Raw genomic sequence first — 25,711 nt, forward strand, 5'->3', positions numbered from 1 at the left:
AGGTATGCAACGCATCGCTAGAAGTGTACATGTGTCGTGCTTACACGTCGTACGACATTACTTACTAGCAACATTAATTTATATTAAGTTATTTGACATTCTTATTAAATTGATACAATGAAAACATCCAAAATAACTTATTTATACATATACGAAATATAAATCAAACACATTCTCGTACAGGTATGCAACGCATCGCTGGAAGTGTACGTACGTCGTGCGTACACGTCGTACGACATCACGTGCTTGCAGCATTTGGCTTTGTCTGGTGAATTGGGAGTCGTACATTTCCAGTTTGTACTGCCCACTGGACATCCTAATAGGTGAGTGTGTAAGGTAGTATATAGTTTAAACTTTGTGTATAGAACATTGTTATGTAGGAAAGTTAAAATGTATGTGTGACCATAATCATATTTTTTTATTATTTTGAATTTTGTACATTTCATTCGTGTACATTTTTTTTTTTGTATTTGTTATTCGTATACAATGTTCATACTAAAATTTAATGTCTCTTCTTTTGCACAATATAAACCAGCCAATCTGAAGTCACTTCGACGTACGCACTTAATTCTAAAATGAAACGGCCGATCTCTTACAGAATTTTCATGAGGCTATTAGAGATCACTTCCCATATCTCACGTAATTTATTCTAAAATAAGCGCATCTAGCGTAATTTGTTCTTAAATTAAACGTCGTTTTCTTACCTAATTTCCATTAAACAATCAGAGATCACTTCGCATGTCTTACTTACTTCTTCTTTCTTAAATTTAACGCCTCTACAGGATACCAATCAGCCAATCAGAGATCACTTCACACGTCTTACTTCTTCTTTCTATAATTTAACGCCTCTACAGGATACCAATCAGCCAATCAGAGATCACTTCACACGTCTTACTTCTTCTTTCTATAATTTAACGCCTCTACAGGATACCAATCAGCCAATCAGAGATCACTTCACACGTCTTACTTCTTCTTTCTATAATTTAACGCCTCTACAGGATACCAATCAGCCAATCAGAGATCACTTCACACGTCTTACTTCTTCTTTCTATAATTTAACGCCTCTACAGGATACCAATCAGCCAATCAGAGATCACTTCACACGTCTTACTTCTTCTTTCTATAATTTAACGCCTCTACAGGATACCAATCAGCCAATCAGAGATCACTTCACACGTCTTACTTCTTCTTTCTATAATGTAACGCCTCTACAGGATACCAATCAGCCAATCAGAGATCACTTCACACGTCTTACTTCTTCTTTCTATAATTTAACGCCTCTACAGGATACCAATCAGCCAATCAGAGATCGAGCTCGCATCCGCGGCAGACGCGGAAGGAGTTCCCGCGGAACTATCCACCGCCGCACAACGCAAGTGCCACCATCGCACCGGTGCTTTAGCCGCGTTCGATTCGTTCGAACACTTTGTTGAGTATGCGGATGAGCTGCTAGACCTGGTGCACGACTTCGCCAGCACGGCTAGTGTGAGGCGCGAGGTTAGTGTTGTACACACATACGGACACATGTATACACACTTATGCACACATACACGCACGTAATCGCACGTACGTACGCACACATGCACGCATGCACGCACACACACGCACGCACTATACGCAAAATATACAAAATATAAAAATTAAATATTGTAATGTATTAAATGACGGTAAAGATTCTTTACGAAAAGGTCAATCTGACAATTTCTAATTAAATTTACAATTTAAGTTATTTATTGAATATCGCCACACAACCTCAATAAATTTTAAGAATAAAGTGAACCCTTTATAAATTTTTAAAGCATAAAATTCGATCACAAGGCGATTCGAAAAATTTATATTTATAAAATACTAGCGGTTCGCCCCGGCTTCGCCCGTGGTACCTACATGTTTACGTTTTTGTTCATAAAAACTATCCTATCTCTCAAGTTGGATGGAACTGCACATGGTGTGCGAATTTTATTATAATCGGTTAAGTGGTTTAGGAATCCATTGAGGACAAACATTGTGACACGAGATTTTTATATATTAAGATTGAATTGCTGGTTCCCATAACACAAGCGAAAGCTTAGTATGGGATCAGATCGTGCCGTCTGTGAAAATTGTCCCGAAATATTTATTATTTACTTTAAAACCAAAATATCAAATTCAAGATATTTATCTGTTTTCAGGACTTACAAGCGCTCCAAGATGGCAGTGAAAGTCGAGACAGTACTAGTATCAATGTCGGCACTGATTATAATAAAATCGTCGAAGATGATGTGGTGAGTAAAATTATATTAAAATTTTTGTATGTAATAGAAATGTATGGAAAAAAAAACAAGATTCAAATTTTAAATTTCTATATTAGGTGAAATACAGTTGAACTACTGGAGGTATGTTTTAATAGTTGTTAAGTTTCTGAACTCAAAATTAAATTGTTTGATAGCACTTTTGCTCTGGAAGTGATTCTAATTCATTGTTTTAGTTTTGAGTGAGATCTCTATTTTTGTGATAAGTGCATGGTGTTTTCAATTTAATAGCAAAAATGATGCACTACTAAAACACAAATATGACAATGTGTCTTTATTTATTTATATTAAAATTATAAGTTTGTTAAAAGTGTTCCTTACTTAATGTTTACTTTTTAACATTGACCTCCTATAAACAAATAGTCTTATAAGATTTAGAAATTGAAAATAAGCCATTTCTTAATTAAAATAAGGTTCAATATACAACTGTCACATCAAGGATCGGTGACAATATAATAATTTCATGAGTTTAAGCTTGTTTTTTTAATTTTTATAACTAAAATATTTTACAAACGTTCTCTTTTATGGGTCTAGCTACTCTACTTACTCTATCTATTAAAAAAATAACATCAAAATCCGTTGCGTTGTTTTAAAGTGAGTGCCCAAGTTCTAGGCAGGCATGCCCATTCATAGACTGCATCACTTACCATCAGGTAGGATGCAGTCAAATGCCTGGCTATCTTTAATAAAAAAAAAAAAAAAAATGTTTCATCATACATAGGGATATAGCCTATAGGGACAGAGAAAGCGACTTTGTTTTATGCTATGTAGTGAAATTACGTATAAATATGTATTGTTGGTGTAATTTGTTTTTCTTTCTTTCGTTCTGTTAATTTTTTGACGTGACAACGTCTTATAATTCGATAGAGCCGGTTGCACGCACGAAAAAACATGATCGTGTTTTTTTTTCTCTAGCCCCTCGAACCGATACACATATTAATGATCGGTATTCGAGACACGGGTGAAACGGACGACGGTGCGGTTTCCCGCCGTTTTGGCCATTTCTGTAGAGTTCATGCGCGTGAATTGCATCAGAAGAGGATACGCAGGATCACCTTCATGTTGCTTATCAAGTGAGTATACCTAATGTGGCCAATTAGCCATAATTGACTTTGTCACTTCTGTCGCGCGCACGCGCCTACAATAAATCAGTATCGATTTGTTTATTATGTCTACAGTGGACCAATCAAACTTAAAATTACTAATTTCGGTCATTATTACAATAAATATTTAATCGTTTTGTTAGAACTGTACAATCGATCAATTGTACAGTTCTAACAAAACGAAATACTATATTATTTTATGCCCGTCGTTACAAGGTTACGTTGTTGAATTTTGGTAAATTGTCAAATATAACCTATTAAAATTGCTCCAGTTGGCATTTCTAATTGTTTTAAACAAACATCTTATTTTGTTGTTTGTTAATTTCACATCGTTCATGAAATTAGTACGCAATCTTTAACTTGACTATTCTTGATACCATTTTTAACTATCGCAGACGTCAATTCCCGAAATTCTTCACGTACCGCGCGCGGAACGAGTTCAAAGAGGACACGATATACCGTCACCTGGAACCGGCCTCCGCGTTCCAGCTGGAGCTGTACCGCATGAGGAGCTACGAGCTGGAGGCGCTGCCCACCAGCAACCAGAAGATGCATTTGTACTTGGGCAAGGCCAAGGTGAGTAGCTGGAGTAATTGCTCCTGGAGTAATTGCACCTGGAGTAATTGCTCCTGGAATAATTGCTCCTGGTGAAATTGCTCCAAAACCAACAGCATTAGATACAGAAGAAACTGCATCAGGACCAACTGCAGCTGGAGTAATTGCTCCAAGATCAACTGCTCTGTGTACAGAAGCAATTGTACCAGGAGCTACTGCAGCTGGATTGGATGCACTGGGAATAAGTGCTCCTGGAGCAATTGTACCTGGATTAATTGCTCATGAAAAAATGCATCGGGAAAAGTTACTCCTGAAATAACTGCCCCTCGAACAACTCGATTTGGAGCATACAATAAATAATAATAAACAATCGCAATGGCATATTGAAAGGTCGTCAAAAATATCCCAGTGGTGATTGTATAAAACATTCATGGAAATTAACACCTTATTTCGTAGCGGTAGTGTTCAAAGTCTATTGTATCGCTCATTAGAAAACTCTGCCTTATACACACAGGCAGAGTTTAGCTTCGGACATTTTTTGAGCGTCATTTTGAGTCTAGTTGCTTATTAATCTAGTCAAGGAATTAGAGATTAATTATTATTAGATCCCATAGGAACAATATCTAAATTGATTTTCATAATTTCGTTAATTATTTTACCTACAGAATAATGTACTAAATAGGACATTATACAAGTTTTTACTTGTTTTTAATAGAAATTAAAAATTTTAACGGATTTAAAAGCGATTTATTCATTACCTTATTAATTATGTAATGAATGAATCGGTTAAAATCTTTAAATTTTAAATACTCGGGTAAAATACACAGAAAATTTAGTTATTTATTATTATTAATTTCTTCTCAACAGGTAAAGAAAGGCCAGGAAGTGACCGACTATCGATTCTTCATACGTTCCATCATCAGGCACCAAGATCTGATCACGAAGGAAGCAAGTTTTGAATATCTGCAGAATGAGGGAGAGAGGTAATATAGTTATATTATTTAGTTTAAATTGGAAGAATAAAATGGTGCTATTTTTTATATTTTGAGTACTTTTGCATTGGTATTTTCTGATGATAAGATTTTTTTTTAAAAGGGAGGTAGAAATATTTTTAAACATACATGTTATATGATCATATTTTTGGGAAAAGTATGACTTTTACGTACTGATTTTTAGTAAAAGCGAACGTAGAAAAGATTAACCATCGAAAAGAGAATCGATAGAAAAGAGAACCCATTTTGAAATTGTTATTTTATAAAAATTTACCGCTATATAGAAATATAGAGTAAGTTATAGCTTTTCCTAAAATAATAATAGTTTTAAAAAACTAAAAAACACGCTTTTTATAGAAAACCGAACTAAAAAATAGAAAATTTTATCAAATTAGTATATTGTCATCGGTCCTCAATAAATCTACAAAGATTGAACGAAATCTGGCCGTTTAAAGTGGGTCAAAATCGCGCCCAAAGAAGTCGGTTACAAACATACAAACATACATGTGAAGCTAATATAAAGCGTGTAAATAGAGATAACCAAATCTTATACTTAATCTTATAAAGCTGAAGAGTTTGTTTGTTTGTTTGAACGCGCTAATCTCGGGAACTACTGGTCCGATTTGAAAAATTCTTTCGGTGTATATTATCACGCTTAGACCAACAGGAGCGGAGCCACGCGGGTAAAACCGCGGAGCACAGCTATTTATAATATTTGACTTTTATTTCAGAGTGCTCTTGGAGGCAATGGACGAGCTTGAAGTGGCTTTCTCACACCATTTGGCGAAACGAACGGACTGTAACCACATTTTCTTAAATTTCGGACCAACTATACTTATTGATCCGGCTAAGGTCAGTTTAAATATTTATTATACTGACAATTGCTTATCTTAATATATATAAATCTCGTGTCACAGTGTTTGTCCTCAATGAACTCCTAAACCACTTAACCGATTATAATAAAATTCGAACACCATGTGCAGTTTGATCCAACTTGAGAGATAGGGTAGTTTAAATCTCAAATCGTTTTAGAGAAAGCGGGCGAAGCCGCGGGCGGTAAGCTAGTGTAAATATATGATATTTATTTCCATCATATTTCAAACTATTTTAAATGTAGCATTTTAAAAATAAAAACTGCAATGTATTGGCACTCAGTAAAATAAATAAAACAATAGTTATTGTAAGTTTTATAATAAACTAGCGGTCCGCCCCGGCTTCGCCCGTGGTACATATTGACGTTTTCTCTACATAAGAACCATCCTCGTACTTCAAGGAATATAATAAAAAAAGAATTAACGAAATCGGTTCAGCTGTTCTAAAGTTATGCGCTTACCAACACATTTTGGGATTCATTTTTATATTATAGATAATTTCTTAATTTTTTATGTTTTTTAAATATTCAAAATCTTAAATTATAAATCGTGTAAGACGACTAATATTTGGTAAACGTTGTAAAAATTATTTCTGTTTTAAAAATACAATAATATTAACAATAAATTTATGTTTTTAGATTGAAGAATCCGTCCTCGGCATGGTGATGAGGTACGGTCCAAGGTTGTGGAAACTTAGAGTTTTACAAGCCGAAATTAGATTCACTTTGAGAGTTGGTAAGTTTTTATTTTCATAATAAGTAATTTTATCTGAACTAGCTGTGCCCCGCGGTTTTACCCGCGTTGCTCCGCTCCTGTTGGCCTTAGCGTGATAATATATAGCCTAGAGCCTTCCTCGATAAATGGACTATCTAACACCGAAAGAATTTTACAAATCAGACCAGTAGTTTCTGAGATTAGCTCGTTCAAACAAACAAACTCTTCAGCTATATAATGTACTAGATTTCCGCCCGCGGCTTCGCCCGCGGCTTCGCCCGCGTTTTCAAAGGAAAATCCGCATATTTCCCGATCCCGTGAGATTTCCGAGATAAAACCTATCCTATGTGTTAATCCAAGTTACCCTCTATATGTGTGCTAAATTTCATTGTAATCGGTTCAGTAGTACTTGCGTGAAAGAGTAACAAACACACACACACATCCTCACAAACTTTCGCATTTATAATATTAGTATGATTTACATTAAAATTCAGGTCCTGGACTACCAACGAAGAATATTCGACTCTGCCTGGCCAACGGTTCCGGGTATACACTGGACATATCTACATATGAGGAGGTTTCCGATCCTAAGACTGGTGTGGTGAGTTTAATTTTATGTATTTTATAATAGTAATAATATCACTAGGTAATTATACTAGGTGGATGCCCCGGGTTTGCTTGGGTTGAAATTTTATGCTATAATTCAAACAAACCTTCTCCTGACTTTAATGAATTTTTTATTCATTTATATACATTCGTTCTATGCATTCGATCTTTATAAATGCGTGAGAAATACTTAATATGAGGTTTGTAGTATGTTGATTTGTACTGAAAAAAAAATATTTTAAGATCGTTTTTTTCTATATAAATATTACTAGCGGTCCGCCCCGGCTTCGCCCGTGGTACATATATACGCTTTCTCTACAGAAGAACCATCCTCGTACTTCAAGGAATATAATAAAAAAAGAAATATCGAAATCGGTCCACCCGTTCACGCGTGATGCCGTGACAACGCGAAACGGGTTTAATTAATGTTCTTTCTCTATTCCTCTCTTATCTTTATTAATCTAAGGGCTGATTTTTCAATCCTTGGTTAAAACTTATTCATCGAATAACGTATTAAACTACCATTTCAAAAATGTATTGTAATTGTCCGTATTTGACAATTTACAGGTGACATTTTAAAATGTTCGTGTAATACTTTATTGGACGGATAAATTTTAACCAAGGATTGAAAAATCGGCCCTAAATCAATTATTCTATATTCTATATTATTTTAATAAATTTGCAGATAATATTCCAATCATACGGTCCGAAACAGGGACCAATGCACGGATTGCCGATATCAACTCCATATGTAACTAAGGATTACTTGCAGCAAAAGAGGTTTTTGGTAAGTATTTTTTGTATGTATGTTCTGTTTGACCTCAGAAAGGAGTGGATCAAAATGTGTGAATTTTATTTCCTGAGGAGGCTAATAAAATTTTCTTGGTGTAAATAAGTAATATTCAAATGTGTTGTTTTTCACAACAAGGGTTATTTTTTAAAACTTATTTTTAACATGGAATTAAATTCAAAATACCCAGTTTATCTAATGGCGTAATAACTTTATATCTGCTATTTCTAACCGACTTCAAAAGAAGAGAGAGAGGTGGTTCTCAATTCGGCCGGTATATTTTTTTGCTTTTATTTTTTTTAGAGGAAAACCATGTCTCTTTTATATACTGTTGCCGTCCTTTTCTATATTTATAAAAACATCAATATTTTTATTTATTTTTTCTAACAGGCAACATCGCAAGGCACAACATACGTGTACGACATTCCAGACATGTTCCGACAGGCGGTTGAAAAGCAATGGAAGGAATATATCGAAGAGGGCATGGTTGATGGTAAGTTTGGAACAAAAATATTATATTCACTGGCCAATAGAAAGAAAAGAAATAAAGATACAAACAAACAAACAAAAATACTTTATTGTGCACCAATAAATAAAAATATTACAAGAGTAAATATATAAAATAAATAGACACAGTTGAGCACAACAGGCGGTCTTATCGCTAAGACAGCGATGTCTTCCAGACAACCTGGTGGTCAAGGAAAAACAGTGTAAGTATTCGTTTATGGGCAAGAGGTGCATTTATAAAGTTTAAAATACATAAATAAAATAGTATAAACACAGAGAACATATATACATCCATAATGTATCTACATACATATACATACATACATAAACCTACATACACATACATACATATACATACATACATAAAAGTAGTATACGTAGATAAAATAATATAAATACAAAGTACATATATACATCCCTATTATATACATACATATATACACATACATACACATAGAAATGAGCTACTTACTAGTTGAAAAACAGACACATACAACAATATAACAATATTATCTATATTATATACAGCATCAATATAACAATATTGATGCTGTCACCGTAAGATACATTTATTTTATAATTGCAAAAAAGTAGTAGGTAATGTATATCAAAAAATGCAGAAAGATCAGTACATATCTGTTTGGGAGGTTAATTTACAATAAGAAAATAAAGTAAAATAAATGATGTAATGTAACTCATTATGGTTACAATTAGCAAAAAAAAGAGCGTGTTTTGCAAAAAAATGAGCATGTGTGCCGAGCACACGTATCAGAAGTGAAACTTCTTTGGCAAGATACCTAAACCGTCGACTTACTCCATGACGTGTGGTATTGCCCCGACACTGCTTTGAAATTTTACTCTCAACGCGCCTAAAGAAGTTTCAATTCAACAAACTGACAAACAAACAGATTTAAACTATTATATACATTTTAGGACCACAACCAGACAACGTTATGAGTCTAGTCGAGCTAGTTTTGGATAATGATGGCGAGAGACGACTGGTGGAGGTCACTAGGTTACCGGGACAGAATACTGTAAGTATATACAGGGTTACTTGTAAAACACCAGCAACCTCACAGGACAAGATAGCTAACATCGTAAGTAACAACATTTGTTCTACGACTTTTGGCATAACGCAATAAATTATTTTTAAATGATTTTTTAAACTTTTATTGCACTCTCCTAACATTTGTAAGTCTATGTTCTATTCATTATCGGTTGGACGACGCGACACCCCCTTCCCCCTCTCGTTCGCTTCCTGTTTACGTAATTCTTGGGAGGCGTAGAGTTTATAATATTCAAACGGAAAATTAAATGAATATTTATTTTTGTATGAAAATAAAATCTAACAAATTATCAAAAGTCGTAGAACAAATGTTGTTGCTTATGATGTTAGCTATCTTGTCCTGCGAGGTTGCCGGTGTTTTACAAGTAACCCTGTATATGTTTATTTTTATTTATTTATTTTTCGTTTAAAATACGTGTATATACGCACGTACGCACGTGGTAATTATTGGAATTTGAATGTAATATAATGTATTTTGTAGATAAGGAAAACAAGAATTTGACAATTATTTTAAACTAGATTTCCGCCCGCGGCTTCGCCCGCGTTTACAAAGGAAAACCCGCATAGTTCCCGTTCCCGTGGGATTTCCGGGATAAAAACTATCCTATGTGTTAATCCAAGTTACCCTCTATATGTGTGCTAAATTTCATTGTAATCGGTTCAGTAGTTTTTACGTGAAAGAGTAACAAACATCCATACATCCATACAAACTTTCGCCTTTATAATATATATTTTAAATAATAACAACAATAAATCGTTACTAGTACAAAATAATTATTTATATCTCACAAGAGACGTAAAATTCATTATTATTTACATATTATGCGCACTTAGACGTTCGATACAACAAATCAAACTACACATCAAAGCTGTTTTATTAACCACTAGCGGTCCGCCCCGGCTTCGCCCGTGGTACATACTTACGTTTTCACTCCATAAGAACCATCCTCGTACTTCAAGGAATATTATAAAAAATAATTAACGTAATCGGTTCAGCCGTTCTCGAGTTATGCGCTTGCTTATAGATTATTGTGTCACATTTAACACTCAATCTTATTGAGGACTAGCTTTCCGCCCGCGGCTTCGCCCGCATTTTGAAAGATAAATCCGCATAGTTCCCGTTCCCGTGGGATTTCCGGGATAAAACCTATCCTATGTGTTAATCCAAGTTACCATCTATATGTGTGATAAATTTCATTGTAATCGGTTCAGTAGTATTTGCGTGAAAGAGTAACAAACACACACACACACACACACACACATATCCTCACAAACTTTCGCATTAATAATATTAGTAGGATTGATGAATGTATTTTTTTTTACTTTTCTTATAATTCTTTGTTATATTTTTTATTTATCTAAACTTATTAATATAATTTTTATTAATCCAATATTTTTTTTATTTCCAGGTGGGCATGGTAGCATGGCGGTTAACCCTTTTCACGCCGGAATACCCGGATGGTCGAGATATTATCCTCATAGCCAACGACCTTACACATTACATGGGGTCGTTTGGACCCCTGGAAGACTGGGTTTACTTTAGGGCGTCTGAATATGCTAGGGAGTTGAAGATACCTAGGGTAAGTTGTAGAATTGAAAAATAAGTTGTATGGTTGTTAGTTTGTCCGTATTACAATCTCTATAAGTTTGTTCAGTTAAAATGGTTCAATCTTGCCACACTCAATCTTATTTTATGAATAGTTTGCCAGACTAATATATTATATTTTGCCATTATTATGTTTGTTTTATCAAGCACATTTTTTTTTTTCTTATTTCAACTAGATAACAATTATTAACAGCTGTTTTGGAGATAAATTGCAATACAGTCTTTTTTTTATTTTATTTAAAAAAGACTAATGCAATTTATCTCACAAAATATACACGTTTAATTTGCACAGATTATTATACAGATATATTCCTAATAAGAATAGATTATAAACGAAACGAAAGAAACGAGTTTGCTGCTGTAAACTCAATTTAAACATAAACTATCATATTCTATCGCATAATTTTATATTTATACTTGCAAAAAATATTAATATTAACTTTAATTACAGATATACGTGAGCGTTAACTCCGGGGCCCGTATCGGAGTCGCCGAAGAAGTAAAGGCCGAGTTCAAAGTAGCGTGGGTCGACGCTGAGAGGCCCGAGCGGGGCTTCCGGTACTTGTACCTGAGCCCCGAAGCGTTTTCCCGCTTGGGGCCCCAGGGCTCCGTGAAAACGCAGCTTATGGATGACGAAGGGGAGGCGCGGTATATGATCACGGATATTATTGGTGAGTTTGGGGCCCTAGCTTAATCGGGCGCTTCAATACGGGGCCCCGGGCCCCGATCAACTACTTTTTTAGATTTAGTTAAAGAATCCTGGTTTTACTGAAGCCCTAACTTAATCAGGCGCTTCAAGACGGATCCCCGGGCCCTGATTAACTACTTTTTTTAGATTTAGTTAAAGAATCCTGGCTTTACTGATTGATTTTCTTGTTTGAACAATTTTAATTTAACGCATATTATGTTTTAAAGATCAACTCTAGAAGATAAGACTTTGGGTGCATCAATTTTACCGAAAAAAAATGTCATAATCATACAGTGTGACATAGCAAAGGCATTAGACATGAACAGTAATTTATTTCAATCAGACAACAGTCAGTTACATCTTGTAAACAATATTATACTTAATCGGTAACCCTGTAAAAAAAAATTAAAGAATATAAAAAAGTCGATCACGTGTCCCCGTCAAGGCGAAAGACGCGGGTTCAAATCCCACCTCTTGGTCGAAGTATTTATATTCTTTAAAATTTACCCGCAGCTGAAATAAAAATGAAAGAAAAACCCGCATAGTTCCCGTTCCCGTGGGATTTCCGGGATAAAACCTATCCTATTTCCCGGGGTAAAAAGTAGCCTTCCTTTCTCGGGTATCAAAATATATGGCAAATTTTATGCAAATTGGTTCAGTAGTTAAGGCGTGATTGAGTAACAGACAGACCGACAGAGTTACTTTCGCATTTATAATATTAAGTATGGATTTGAATGCTTTAATTCGCTTATTAATTATTTTTAAACTAATATTATAATATAATGTTACAGGTAAAGAAGACGGTCTGGGCGTGGAATGTCTCCGAGACGCGGGTCTCATAGCGGGCGAAACTGCGCAGGCGTACGAGGATATAGTCACTATGTCCGTGGTCACTTGTAGGGCTATCGGCATCGGGTCCTATGTTGTTAGGTATGTATATATAAACTAGTTATCACCTCGCAGGTTTGTCTGCGTAGTTAAAAATAGCAGCAGTTTTCATGGCACATCACTACATAGTATAAAACAAAGTCGCTTTCTCTGTCCCTATGTCCCTTTGTATGCTTAAATCTTTAAAAGAACGCAACGGATTTTGATGTGTTTTTTTTAATAGATAGAGTGATTCAAGAGGAAGGTTTTAGTATATAATTTATTAGGTTTTAGACAAAGTGGGCGAAGCCGCGGGCGGTAAGCTAGTTTTTAATATGGCGCCATCTATGAAAAGGATTAAAATGCGTATCATGATGAACTTTTCCACGGGAAAGAGTAACCTGATTATTACAGGCACATGTCATATTTTTTTAAAACAGCGCTATCTATCGGAATTTGTTAATTTCAAAGTGATTCCATGCGAGTGGGATTTAAATGTAATATATGTCACTCTCTAGCTTCACAAAAAATTTCTAGGTGTTTGTGAAATAATTATTCAAATTGATTAATATTATTTGGTGACATCAAAACATGTTTATTTATTACAGAAATTTCTCAGATAAACAAAATAACAATAAGCATTAATTTTTAATGGAACAGACCTTTCCTTACCTTTAATAAAATTAATAATTTCAATTATTCTCCTGACATACAGGTTTTGACCTAGTTTGGGAGTCAGAGACTTATATATTTCAAAATGTAAAATCTTTTGTCAATAAAGAATTTTTATCTTTTATTATTAATTATAATTGTCTTCCTACAGGCTTGGTCACCGCGTGATCCAAGTGGAGTCCTCCTACATTATTCTCACGGGATATATGGCACTAAACAAAGTGCTCGGTAAACCGGTGTACGCTAGTAATAACCAACTGGGTGGTGTTCAAATAATGCACAACAATGGTGTCTCTCATGCTGTGGCTCCTACCGACTTGGAGGCTATAAGGAGGACTGTTAAATGGCTCTCTTATATACCTAAGGTAAGGAAATATATCGATTATTAGGGCAAAAATAGGTTAATTGTCTTTAGGAAGACCCTTTGGGGTGACTAAGCAAATGACAACGCTCAATTTAGAGGCCAAATCAAGTTAAGGTAAGGAAATTGTTAAATAAATGTTCTTTATTGTAATATTTTATGGTATGACACTAAACAAAGTGAGTACACTTAACTGGGTCTTTAGGGAGACACTTTAAAGTGACAATAAGCAAGGGACAACACTTAATTTACTGGCCAAATAGATCTAAGGTAAGGAAATTTTTAGATAAGTGTTCTTTAATTTCACACTTTGTGGTAGACACTAAATAAAGTGACTACACTTAACTGGACGGTGTTCAAATAATGCACAATAATGGTGTCTCTCATGCTGTGGCTCCTACCGACTTGGAGGCTATAAGGAAGACTGTTAAATGGCTCTCTTATATACCTAAGGTAAGGAATAAAGATTAGTATTTTATGGGTAAATAATTTGGCAACATATTTGGTGTAGAAGTTTTATATTATACAATTAATCCTATTTCATATTGGTCCTATCAATAACCGTCTTGCGGACGTAAACTTAAATCTGGTTTTGAATACAAATTCAATACAGTATTATTATCGAATTACTATTTTTGACCATTTTTACAGCGTTTATGTTATATTAATTTCGAAAAATCACTGGATATGCGTGTAAAACTTCAAATAGGCCATCAGGGATGTTATCAGCTAGTATTTATGTACCAATCCTGTAAACATTTAATAAATTTATTACAATCTTTCACAGGACAAACTCAGCATGGTACCAATAATACGTCCAGCAGACCCAATAGACCGTCCAGTAGAATGGTATCCTCCACGTACGGCGTACGACCCCCGTCTGTTGCTGACCGGCGAGCCGGGAAAGCCGGGATTCTTCGATGTGGGCTCGTTCGATGAGCTGATGAAGCCCTGGGCACAGACTGTGGTCACTGGTGAGTGCTAAAAATAAATGTAAACACGCGACACCACGCCGGTTCGATTCCCACCCGGGGCAAATATTTGTGTGATGAACATAGATGTTTGCTCTGTGTCTGGGTGTTAATTATCTATACAAGTATTTATTTAAAATTATATATGTATGTTTATCAGCCATCTGGTTTCCATAATACAAGCGAAAGCTTAGCATGGGATGAGATCGTGCCGTGTGTGAAAATTGTCCTGAAATATTTATTTATTTATTTTATATCAGGCTGCACTATAACAGGTTATATTATAACACGCTACACTATCACATACTGAACTATAACCAGCTGTGTTATAGCATATTGTATAACACGATGCACTATTTCACGCTACTCTACACTACGTTACATTATATCAAGCTACACTACACCACGCTACACTACACCACGCTACACTACACCACGCTACACTACACCACACTACACTACAACACGCTACACTACACCACGCTACACTACACCACACTACACTACAACACGCTACACTACACCACGCTACACTACACCACGCTACACTACACCACGCTACACTACACCACACTACACTACAACACGCTACACTACACCACGCTACACTACACCACGCTACACTACACCACGCTACACTACACCACGCTACACTACACCACGCTACACTACACCACGCTACACTACACCACGCTACACTACACCACGCTACACTACACCACACTACACTACAACACGCTACACTACACCACGCTACACTACAACACGCTACACTACAACACGCTAAACTACTACACAATACACTATAACAAGCTGAAAACCAAAATTCAAATTCAAATCATTTACTGCATACATACATTTTTACATACATATTAGCAACCTTGTGCAGGTATTGCAATACTATCATATTATATTTTATTAAATTACATCATATTATCACATACATTTAAATTTTACAATAATTAGATTAAAAAATAACAATAATATTTAATTAAAACACTATTTCGTCCCAGGTCGTGCCCGTCTCGGCGGTATACCGGTGGGAGTGATAGCAGTAGAGACACGCACAGTGGAATTCACTTTACCCGCAGATCCGGCTAATTTGGACTCGGAATCGAAAACTTTGCAACAGGCTGGACAGGTAAATTTTTAATAAGGGTTTTTTTTAAGTAAAACTTCTTTAGGCGCGTTGAGGATAAAATTTTAATGTCAGCGTATAAACAGTTAAATCTATATTTCAATTGGAATATATATGTCGCAGGCAAATTGTATAATCTCGCAGTTTACAAAAGTTCGGCGTTTTGTAATATGTCCAGAATTCGTAATGAGAAGTTTTTCGTTTGGATAAGGGCTAACCCTTATTCTTTATTCTTTATTCTTTATTATATTTATAAGGGCTATTATTCTTATAAGGGCTAACCTAAGTTAGGTTCGTGTTTTTAAAACTACATAGAAATAGGAGCCCCGTGAAGTGGGGCTGCATCGGCTCGCGACCGTCTTTTTGTAGAATTTTGGAAAAAGTAAATCCTCAGCATTTTACAAAATGCCGAACATTTGTAAACGACGAAATTATACAATTTTCCTGCGACATATTAATCACATTTAGGCTATATTTCTCCACTAGAAATTTAAAAATCTTGATAATTATGATGATGATAGATGATAATAATAATTATATGTATTATTTTATAATAATTATTGATATTAAAATGTAAATAAATAATAATGACGATGATGATGAAATGTCCCAGGTTTGGTTCCCGGACTCAGCGTACAAAACGTCGCAAGCAATAAACGACTTCTCCCGGGAAAATCTGCCCATCTTCATATTCGCCAATTGGCGAGGTTTCAGCGGTGGTCAGAAAGGTTTGTATAGTCTGTGGTGATTTGTATCTGTTATTTTTTATCTGTCTTTTGTTACTTTTTTTTCTACATAGGTATATGTGCATTTTTGTAACTCTGCTTCTTTATATGTAGTGCATTTTATCAATTAATTTTTACAATTACCTGTGTGTTTTGCCTTTATTAGAATTAAGAGTGTTTTAGCTTAAAGAGCTCGTTAATATTAAGTAATAGTTTCTTTCTGTATTTTGAGATTCCCCTTAGTTGAATATAACTAAAACAAGACAATTCAATCAAAGATCAAAATTCGGTCATATATTACTTTAAAAAAAGACAATTGAGTACGCATTTTAAGCATAATATCAACATTTTTGACAATTTTTCTATTGATTTCTTAATAATCACTTATATTTTCAATGACCACCTCCTTGGTACAGTGGTTGACGCGTGAGCGTAGGATCGAGGGGTCCTGGGTTCGATTCCCGGTGGAGACGAAGAATAAAAAATGTCTCGGTCTGGCAGGACACAGAAGGCTGATCACCTACTTGTCTCTAAAGAAAATCGATCAGTGAAACAGATGTGTGCATAATGCATCTGCCCCTTACCCCACTCGGGGACATGGGACTTCACTTATTATTATATTTTCACTCATTTTTATTAGATATGTACGAGCAAATACTCAAGTTCGGCGCGGAAATAGTTCGCGCTCTACGCAATGCGACCGCCCCGGTCATAGTGTACATACCCCCGGGGGCAGAACTGCGCGGTGGGGCATGGGCCGTGGTCGATCCCAGCGTGAACAGCGCTAAAATGGAGATGTACGCTGATACTGAGGCCAAGTAAGTGAATCAAGTATAATCGACGCATAAATCAAGCAAAAGTCACCATGAATCACGCAAAAGTCACCATGAATCACACAAAAGTCAAGATAAATCACGCAAAAATCATGATAAATCATGTACAAGTCGCACATAAATCACGTAGTAAATCACACTACGCAATGTAACCGTCCCAGTCATAGTGTACATACCCCCGGGGGCGGAACTGCGTGGTGGGACATGGGCCGCGGTTGGAGATGAAGTGACGCAGTCACGCAAACGCAACAAAACACGCAAATCAAACGCTATTGTTTTCCCGTTATTAAACTAGATTTTTTTATTCAGAATCATAAAGTAATAGACCTGGAGATACTGACACAAAATTTCGAGTCATTTGTAACAGGATGGCGGTTCTACAGGGGTCTTAGTACGCAATGACAAAAAGAAAAACGATGGTGTGAACGCTGGTACTAATGGCAAATCGTTTGACTTTCGCTATTTTTCCGACGAGTTCGACTAACGCCCACGCGACTAAGCCGCCGGTACCAGCGTTCACACCATCGTTTTTCTTTTTGTCATTGCGTACTAAGACCCCTGTAGAACCGCCATCCTGTTACAAATGACTCGAAATTTTGTGTCAGTATCTCCCGGTCTATAAATGAAAGGAGTATGAAACTTTCCGCCCCTTTGTGAAATTTTTAGAGATGAAATTGTATTTCTGTTTATATCAAGAGGTTAAGCAACGCCTGGGTACCATCGTAAATTGGATGGGTGATCAATTTATTTTTTTTGCAGCTGCTTTTTTAACGGAAGCAATGGCGTCGCGAGTCTGACTTGACTGATTTTTTTATTAAAACTGTAATAGTTTTAAATTATTATAATTTTACAGGGGTGGTGTGCTAGAACCGGAGGGTATAGTCGAGGTGAAATTCAAACAGAGGGACATATTGAAAACTATGCACCGTTTGGATCCAGAATTATTAAGATTGGACGCAAGGATAGCTGGTAAATATGAATGAATGAATGAATGAATGAATATACTTTATTGCTTATAAATAGATAAATACAAGTGGAAAAGCACACAACACATAACATAAAATAAGCAAAAGGCGGCCTTATCGCTAGTTAGCGATCTCTACCAGGCAACCCTTCATATAAAGGAAATACACAAAACAAAAGTGGGTGAGCAAAAACAAGGCAAACTGGAAAAAAAAAATTCTATTACACTTAAATATATTGTTTTATGCCTAGTATATTAAAAAACCTGCCTCCTTGGTACAGTGGTTGACGCGTGAGTGTAGCACCGAGGGGTCCTGGGTTCGATTCCCGGTGGAGACGAAGAAAAAAATGTCTCGGTCTGGCAGGACACAGAAGGCTGATCACCTACTTGTCCCTAAAGAAAATCGATCAGTGAAACAGATGTATAATGCATCTGACCCTTACCCCACTTTTATATTTAAAAAAAAATAGTAGAATTTTTAAATACTTTTTTTAACAGGTAATGTGGAAAATGTGTCAAGGAGATGTTAATTTTTTAAACATATTATGTATTATATAGAATTTATAAATAAAGAATGTGTGTATGTATGATTTACGATATTTAAAATTTAAATTTCACTTTTAAAGTATCAAATATGTTTTTAATATTTAAATTTGTTATTACAGAAATTAAGGAGCAAATAAAAGAGTTATCAAAGAATTTAGATAGAAGAGGGTCTATAGATGATGTTCTTATAAGGACAGACGCGGGTGGACAGGGTAATGTATAATCCATACTATTAATATTATAAATGCGAAAGTAACTCTGTCTGTCTGTCTGTCTGTTACTCAATCACGCCTAAACTAGTGAACCAATTTTCATAAAATTTGGTATGGAGATATTTTGATACCCGAGAAAGGACATAGGCTACTTTTTATCCCGGGAAAATGACGCAATCCCGGAAATCCCACGGGAACGGGAACTATGCGGGTTTTTCTTTGACTGAGCGGGCGAGTCCGCGGGCGGAAGCCTTGTATTATTATAAAAGAAATTAATCTATTTATTATTTAAAAAAAAAATATAACAAAAATCTCAACCAGCTTCAAATTTTCAGAACTAGACAAATTTTTAAATGGAACCAACTGGAATAAACCAGCTATCATATAAAAAAAAGAATCACCAAAATCGGTTTACACAGTTAAAAGTACTGTGGTTACAAATCCAAAAAATTCAGTTAAATTGAGAACCTCCTCCTTATTTTGAAGTCGGTTGAAAAACTTACATTGATATGCAAATTCAACAGATTGCAACAATTTTTAATAATTTTAAAATAAATAATAATATGTTTCTAATAGAATTAATGTTTTTTTCTCAGCTGAAACTAAAATAAGGGAATTGGATAGTGATTTACAAGCGGCCGAGAAGAAGGTTAAGGCTAGGGAAAAGGAATTGGCTCCTGTTTACCACCAGGTAAGTTATTTATACAAATAAATGGGAAAGTTTGTGAGTATGTATTTATGTATGTCTGTTACTCTTTCACGGAAAACCTCTGAACGGATTAGTATATTAAAAGTTGTTTTTTGCAAATTTTTTTTTCAGACTGTAAAGTAATAAGATACAGAAATTTTGTATGTAATAATAAACTAACTCTAATTTGTTTTTTGCTGAAATAAAGTCCCCACCTGTCACAAATTTATTTTCTTTACGGACAAATAGGTGATCAGCCTTCTGTGTCCTGCCAGAAAAGTGTATTTTTTTGTCCCCACTCAGAATCGAACCCAGGACATATCCCCTCTCAAATCAATTTAACGCTCATAAATTTACCACAATACTAAGACTGTCGGCATTCGTTTTCCTAAGGCTTTCCATATTTGGTGTTACCTGGCATTTAGTTGACATAATTTGGTTCATATAATGTCATTGTTACCTTAGTTTCCATTGTGGTTTCAATCATATACTTCAAAGAGAATTATTTCAATACCGTTAGCGGTAAAAGATATTCTAAAACTAATGTTGTAAAACAAATATAGTACAAGATTGAAGTTTTGCTTTTATTAATGTTTTGTGATGATTGTGTCTTACTGATTGCCAAATAAACGTATTTTCTTTATTAATTACTACGTATGGAGGAGACACCACGAACAAAATCTGTGCGCCATTTTTTTTGCTCTAAGTTTTAAAAATTATTATCTAGTTAGGTACTTACCGACGAAAGTTATTCCTTTGCACTTTTCCGTATTATTTGTGCATTATCGTAACACACACGAAGGCATATTTGATGCGTTTCACTTTAAAACAAATAAAAAAAATTGGTTGCCTGTAAAGTCGGTATACGGGCGAAAGTTTTACGTGACAACGACTTTTTATGTCTGTCTCTCTCGCTCTTAGGCGGGCTAACCATGCCCGCGTGCCTCTTTCGGTGACTCATCGTAACGTTACCGAGCGTTACACTTTTTCATAAGTGACTCCCAGCCGCAACCTAATTTAAGACGTTGTCACGTCAAAATGAGCGTGCAGTTACGCCATATGGCGTATGTTGAGCGGAACATAAGTGATGTAGGCGGTGTCGTCTCCATATGTATATCTCAATGATTTTCTATGTTTGAACAGATCGCGGTGCAGTTCGCGTCGCTGCACGACACAGCCGAGCGCATGCTCGAGAAGGGCTGCATCGCGGACGTGGTGCCGTGGCGCGGGGCCCGCTGCGCGCTGCACTGGCGCCTGCGCAGGCGGCTGCTGCAGGCCGCGCAGGAGCGCCGGTTGGAGGCCGCTGGCCAGGGCGCCGCGGCCGCCACGCTGAGGCGCTGGTTCGGGGAGGACCGCGGGGAAGCGCACGCGCACCGCTGGGAGCACGACAACGAGGCAGTGTGCGGATGGCTCGAGCGGCAGGTGAGAATATGGAAAATGACAATATATCTAATCTATATATATAAAACTCAAAGGTGACTGATATAGTGATCTATCAATGCACAGCCCAAACCACTGGACGTATCGGGCTGAAATTTGGCATGCAGGTAGATGTCATAACGTAGGCGTCCCCTAAGAAAGGATTTCCTGAAATTCGTGCGGGAACGGGGAAAAACGGGGATGCACGTACAAAGTCGTGGGCGGAAGCTAGTCTAATATATATTTAGATATTAAAGACTTTTTAACGGATTTTATACGCGATTTATTCATTATATCATGTTCACGGGGAGACAGTCCAGTCAGTCTCCCCGTGACTACGCTCGCTGTAGAGTGTTCGAAACGTCGGGAAAATAATATAATGAATAAATCGCGTTTAAAATCCGTTAAAAAGTCTTTAATTTCTAAATGTATAATGCTCGCGTAAAATAAAACCCTAGAAAATACTAATATACATTATAAAGGCGAAAGTTTGTATGGATGTTTGTTACTCTTTCACGTTAAAACTACTGAATGGATTTAAATGAAATTTAGCACACATATAGAGGGTAACTTGGATTAACACATAGGATAGGTTTTATCCCGGAAATCCCACGGAAACGGGAACTATGCGGGTTTCCCTTTGCAAACGCGGGCGAAGCCGCGAGCGGAAAGCTAGTTTATTTATAAACCAAAATGTTTTTACACAGATACACTTAGATTGACGTTGCTCGCTTAACACATATTGGCTTCTATGTTTATTAAATAGGATTCCCTATAGTACCCACACTTGGCAAGCCTGTATCGTGGGCACTAAGACGATTTTACCGAAAAAACAAAATAAGATGTCCTCTGTATGATCAACGCTTATAATAACACGTTTTTACATCGTCTCAAACTTTGGTCTGTGTAGCGCATGTCGCGTGACGCACGATACGTACGATAATTATCGTACAAATACGATAATTTTTAGTTAAATGTCTATAGTGTGACAAAAAGCTTCACTTTTGCCGTGGTTTCATAAAAACACACAACTTTTTTTTTTTGGAGCGCTTGATCGTAAGCGAGTCCACCGTCCATATTCATCTACAGAGGTTTCTGTAGTTGCGTTGCCGACTTTTTGAGATGTATGTATGTCGTGGTCATATCGTAGATTTGATCATTTCATGATATGAGTGGCCATTTCACGAAATGGTCGCATATCGTGAAATGGCCAACATAGTTTGATCAGATCGTTAAATCGTCAACGTTTCACGATTTGGTCATCCACATTTGGCCAGATCGTATAAAATATAAAGAGTCCATAAAATATTAAAAAAATTCAGAATAACTATATTCTAAAAACTTGTTTTATGTCATTTAAGTTAGTGCCGCGGCAGCGGCCGGCGAATGCCAGAAGCGAATCGTTTTTGCAATAGAAAACAGTTAGGTTAGGTTAGGTTAGACTTTGATAAACAACGCACGAGCCGAGCGAGCAAAGCGAGCGTGCCGCGGCAGCGGCCGGCGAGTGCCAGAAGCGGATCGCTTTTTAAAAAACAAACAATTATAATAATATAGCAGTAGTTTCTTAAATTATTTTATTTAAGTCACATTTTTTCTTAAATACATATAAGATATCCACATTTTCCATAGTACTCGTACCTCTTCGTCGTAAATTCTTTGCTATGACTTTCTTCATAATATTGTTATTAAACGAATTATGAAGTTTTTAACTGCGAATAATTTAATTTTCGCCAGCGGCCGCCATCTTATCACATGAACACAGAGTTTGCAGCGCCTCTACCAACGATTAATGTAACTATTTTACGATATGATCAAATAATTTTGATCATTTCATGAAAAAACCGTGCGTTAATTGGCCATATCGTGAAACGATTTCTTATCATTGATCTGCCCAAACCACATCATGATGTGGCCAAACTAAATTGGCCATTTCACGATATGCGACCATTTCGTGAAATGGCCACTCATATCATGAAATGATCAAATCTACGATATGACCACGACATGTACACTCTCTTCTTGAAGACACTCAAGTTGTAGACATTAGAGAATGTCGCTGCAGGGCTATTCCATAATTTGGTAGTGCGTGGTAAAAAAAAACGTTCAAAACACCTACACTTTGTGCGTGAACTTGTCCATTCAAAGCGACAGGTCTACGCATAAGGTGCTTCATCAACTGACAATAATTAGTATATTTTAATATTTATTAACATTATTGGAACTCTTTTATCTAATTGTTTAAATAAATAAATAAATAAATGTGTGCGTGTACTAGAGTACACACGTAAGAAGTGAAACTTAGGGATAAGAAAAAGTTGGCGCGTAACGCAAAAATGTCACGCCTACGGCGTAACGCAAAAATGTCACGCCTACAGCGTTACGCAAAAATGTTACACACAATTTTTGTCCAACCCCGATAAAGAAGTTTCACTTAAATAAATAAATGAAACATTTATACACAGGTTGCGGATGGGGACTCGGTGTTGGAGCGCAACCTGCGCTGTGTGCGGCGAGATGCCGCGTTACGAGCTGTGGCCGCGTTACTGCGCGAGCTGGCCCCGCCCGCACGCACAGAGCTGCTGCGGGAGCTGGCCCAGCTTGATCCGCTAAACCTGCCCGAGTAGACCGCACAATATATACTATTTATGTTATGATGGTGTTTTATTTGTTCCCTTTCCTATCCCCGAGTAATCATATACTAAATAAATAAATAAATAAATTTCTTTATTTGCATAATGTGTGTAAGTTCAAAGATAACAAAATTACATTATAGGTCGAATCAACACATTAGCCATAAATGGCGTGCAAATTAGGTATATCAACTCCGCAACATTACATAATTTATATAAAAAGTACATTATTTCATTGTCACATCATAAAGGGTACACATTATATAGCTGCGATGCGAGCTGTGGCCGCGTTACTGCGCGAGCTGGCCCCGCCCGCACGGCAAGAGCTGTTGCGCGAGCTGGCCCAGCTTGATCCGCTAAACCTGCCCGAGTAGACCGCACAATATATACTATTTGTGTTTTGATGTTGTTTTATTTGTTCCCTTTCCTTCCTATCCCCGAGTAGACGTGTAATATATTTACTACTAGCTTTCCGCCGGCGGCTCCGCCCGCGGTTTCAAAGAAAAACTCGCATAGTTCCCGTTCCCGTGGAATTTCCGGGATAAAACCTAACCTATATTACTCGTGGATAATGTAACTTTTCGAATGGTGAAAGAATTTTTAAAATCGGTCCAGTAATTTATGATTCATTACAATCAAACAAACAAAGTTTTCCTCTAATATTAGTGTAGACTAGCCGCGCTTCGCGGTTTTACCCGCTTTACTCCGCTCCTGTTGGTCTTAGCGTGATGATATATAGCCTATAACGTTCCTCAATAAATGGGCTATCTAACACCGAAAGAATTTTTCAAATCGGACCAGTAGATCCTGGATTAGCGCGTTCAAACAAACAAACTCTACAGCTTTATAATATTAGTATAGATTTGTATAAGAGCTGAAATATATTTACTATTTATATAAAAAATGTTTTATTTGGTCACCCTTTCCTTTCCCATCCTATGAAGTTCTTGTTAAGACATAATTCGAAAACTACTTAACAGATTTGAAAAATTCAGTATTTTAGTTTGTCTGTTTATTATTTATGCATAAATCATATGAAACTGAGTAAAATGTGACAATTTTTTTACATAGTGATACTGAATATAGGTTCCACTTATTTATTCACCCTTTCGTTATTCGTTATCGTTAGGTTTTGAACCAAAAATACGTTCGTGTCGACTAGTTTTTCTTTGTTACGATCTAACTCGAATGCTTACTTGAAAGATTTGATAAATTCTGTGTTTTAATCACATAAATATCGTAAACAATAGCATATTATAATATATGTATTTCACAAAACCAGCGCGAATTCATATATTCGATATGAAACTGTGTAAAGCAAAAAATTGTTATATATATAAGTTAATAATAATAAATCTGTAGAAGGGTCAATTCTGTACATTGAAAATATTGAAAAAATAAATACCAGGGGGTGTTACTGGATCGACACCAAACCCAAATATGTGATTAAAAAAATTTTTGTCTGTCTGTCTGTCTGTCTGTATGTGAAGGCATCACGTGAAAACTAACGGTTCGATTTCGATGAAACTTGGTATAATTATACCTTATTATCCTGGTCATAAAATAGGATACTTTTTATCCCGGAAAAATACGTAGAAAAAAATTAATCTTAATTTTTCTTAATTTATCCGCGCGGACGGAGTCGCGGGCGGAAGCTAGTAAGTTAATAAAAAACTAATGACACACTAATTTTCTTTTAATTGTGATGTACCCAGTATGACTCTCACGACGAAGACGAATTTATGTTTTGGCTCTATGACGTGCCAAAGAAATATACATACATACACTCGAAAAAGATAACGCTCCTTCGGTCGTAGTCGGGTATTAACGTCATGTTTAAAGCACGTCACACACGGTGAAGATACTATAATATTCTCTAATATAAAACGTTATAGTAT

At 36.1% G+C, this 25,711-nt stretch overlaps 1 protein-coding gene across 5 annotated transcripts in view; it reads left to right on the forward strand.

Annotated features, from left to right (window-relative positions):
* Positions 1-23,834, forward strand: part of LOC123704297 (acetyl-CoA carboxylase) — a 101,975-nt gene extending 78,141 nt beyond the window's left edge. For all 5 annotated transcript variants that reach the window (XM_045652616.1, XM_045652612.1, XM_045652615.1 and 2 more), the window contains 25 exons: positions 184-323; positions 1,287-1,497; positions 2,169-2,261; positions 3,204-3,361; positions 3,787-3,967; positions 4,814-4,929; positions 5,670-5,790; positions 6,449-6,545; positions 7,019-7,125; positions 7,816-7,917; positions 8,311-8,413; positions 9,361-9,461; positions 10,903-11,073; positions 11,551-11,770; positions 12,579-12,717; positions 13,478-13,691; positions 14,475-14,661; positions 15,672-15,799; positions 16,410-16,524; positions 17,162-17,339; positions 18,208-18,323; positions 18,984-19,076; positions 19,673-19,767; positions 20,908-21,186; positions 23,646-23,834. In XM_045652616.1, the coding sequence (XP_045508572.1) occupies positions 184-323; positions 1,287-1,497; positions 2,169-2,261; positions 3,204-3,361; positions 3,787-3,967; positions 4,814-4,929; positions 5,670-5,790; positions 6,449-6,545; positions 7,019-7,125; positions 7,816-7,917; positions 8,311-8,413; positions 9,361-9,461; positions 10,903-11,073; positions 11,551-11,770; positions 12,579-12,717; positions 13,478-13,691; positions 14,475-14,661; positions 15,672-15,799; positions 16,410-16,524; positions 17,162-17,339; positions 18,208-18,323; positions 18,984-19,076; positions 19,673-19,767; positions 20,908-21,186; positions 23,646-23,807 (3,627 nt within the window). In that variant the 3' untranslated portion in view covers positions 23,808-23,834. The remainder of the gene's footprint in view (positions 1-183; positions 324-1,286; positions 1,498-2,168; positions 2,262-3,203; positions 3,362-3,786; positions 3,968-4,813; positions 4,930-5,669; positions 5,791-6,448; positions 6,546-7,018; positions 7,126-7,815; positions 7,918-8,310; positions 8,414-9,360; positions 9,462-10,902; positions 11,074-11,550; positions 11,771-12,578; positions 12,718-13,477; positions 13,692-14,474; positions 14,662-15,671; positions 15,800-16,409; positions 16,525-17,161; positions 17,340-18,207; positions 18,324-18,983; positions 19,077-19,672; positions 19,768-20,907; positions 21,187-23,645) is intronic.
* The last annotated feature ends 1,877 nt before the right edge of the window (positions 23,835-25,711 follow it).

This window comes from Colias croceus, chromosome 29 (genome assembly GCF_905220415.1).
Source record: "Colias croceus chromosome 29, ilColCroc2.1".
In the NCBI taxonomy this organism is placed as follows: Eukaryota; Metazoa; Arthropoda; class Insecta; order Lepidoptera; family Pieridae; genus Colias; species Colias croceus.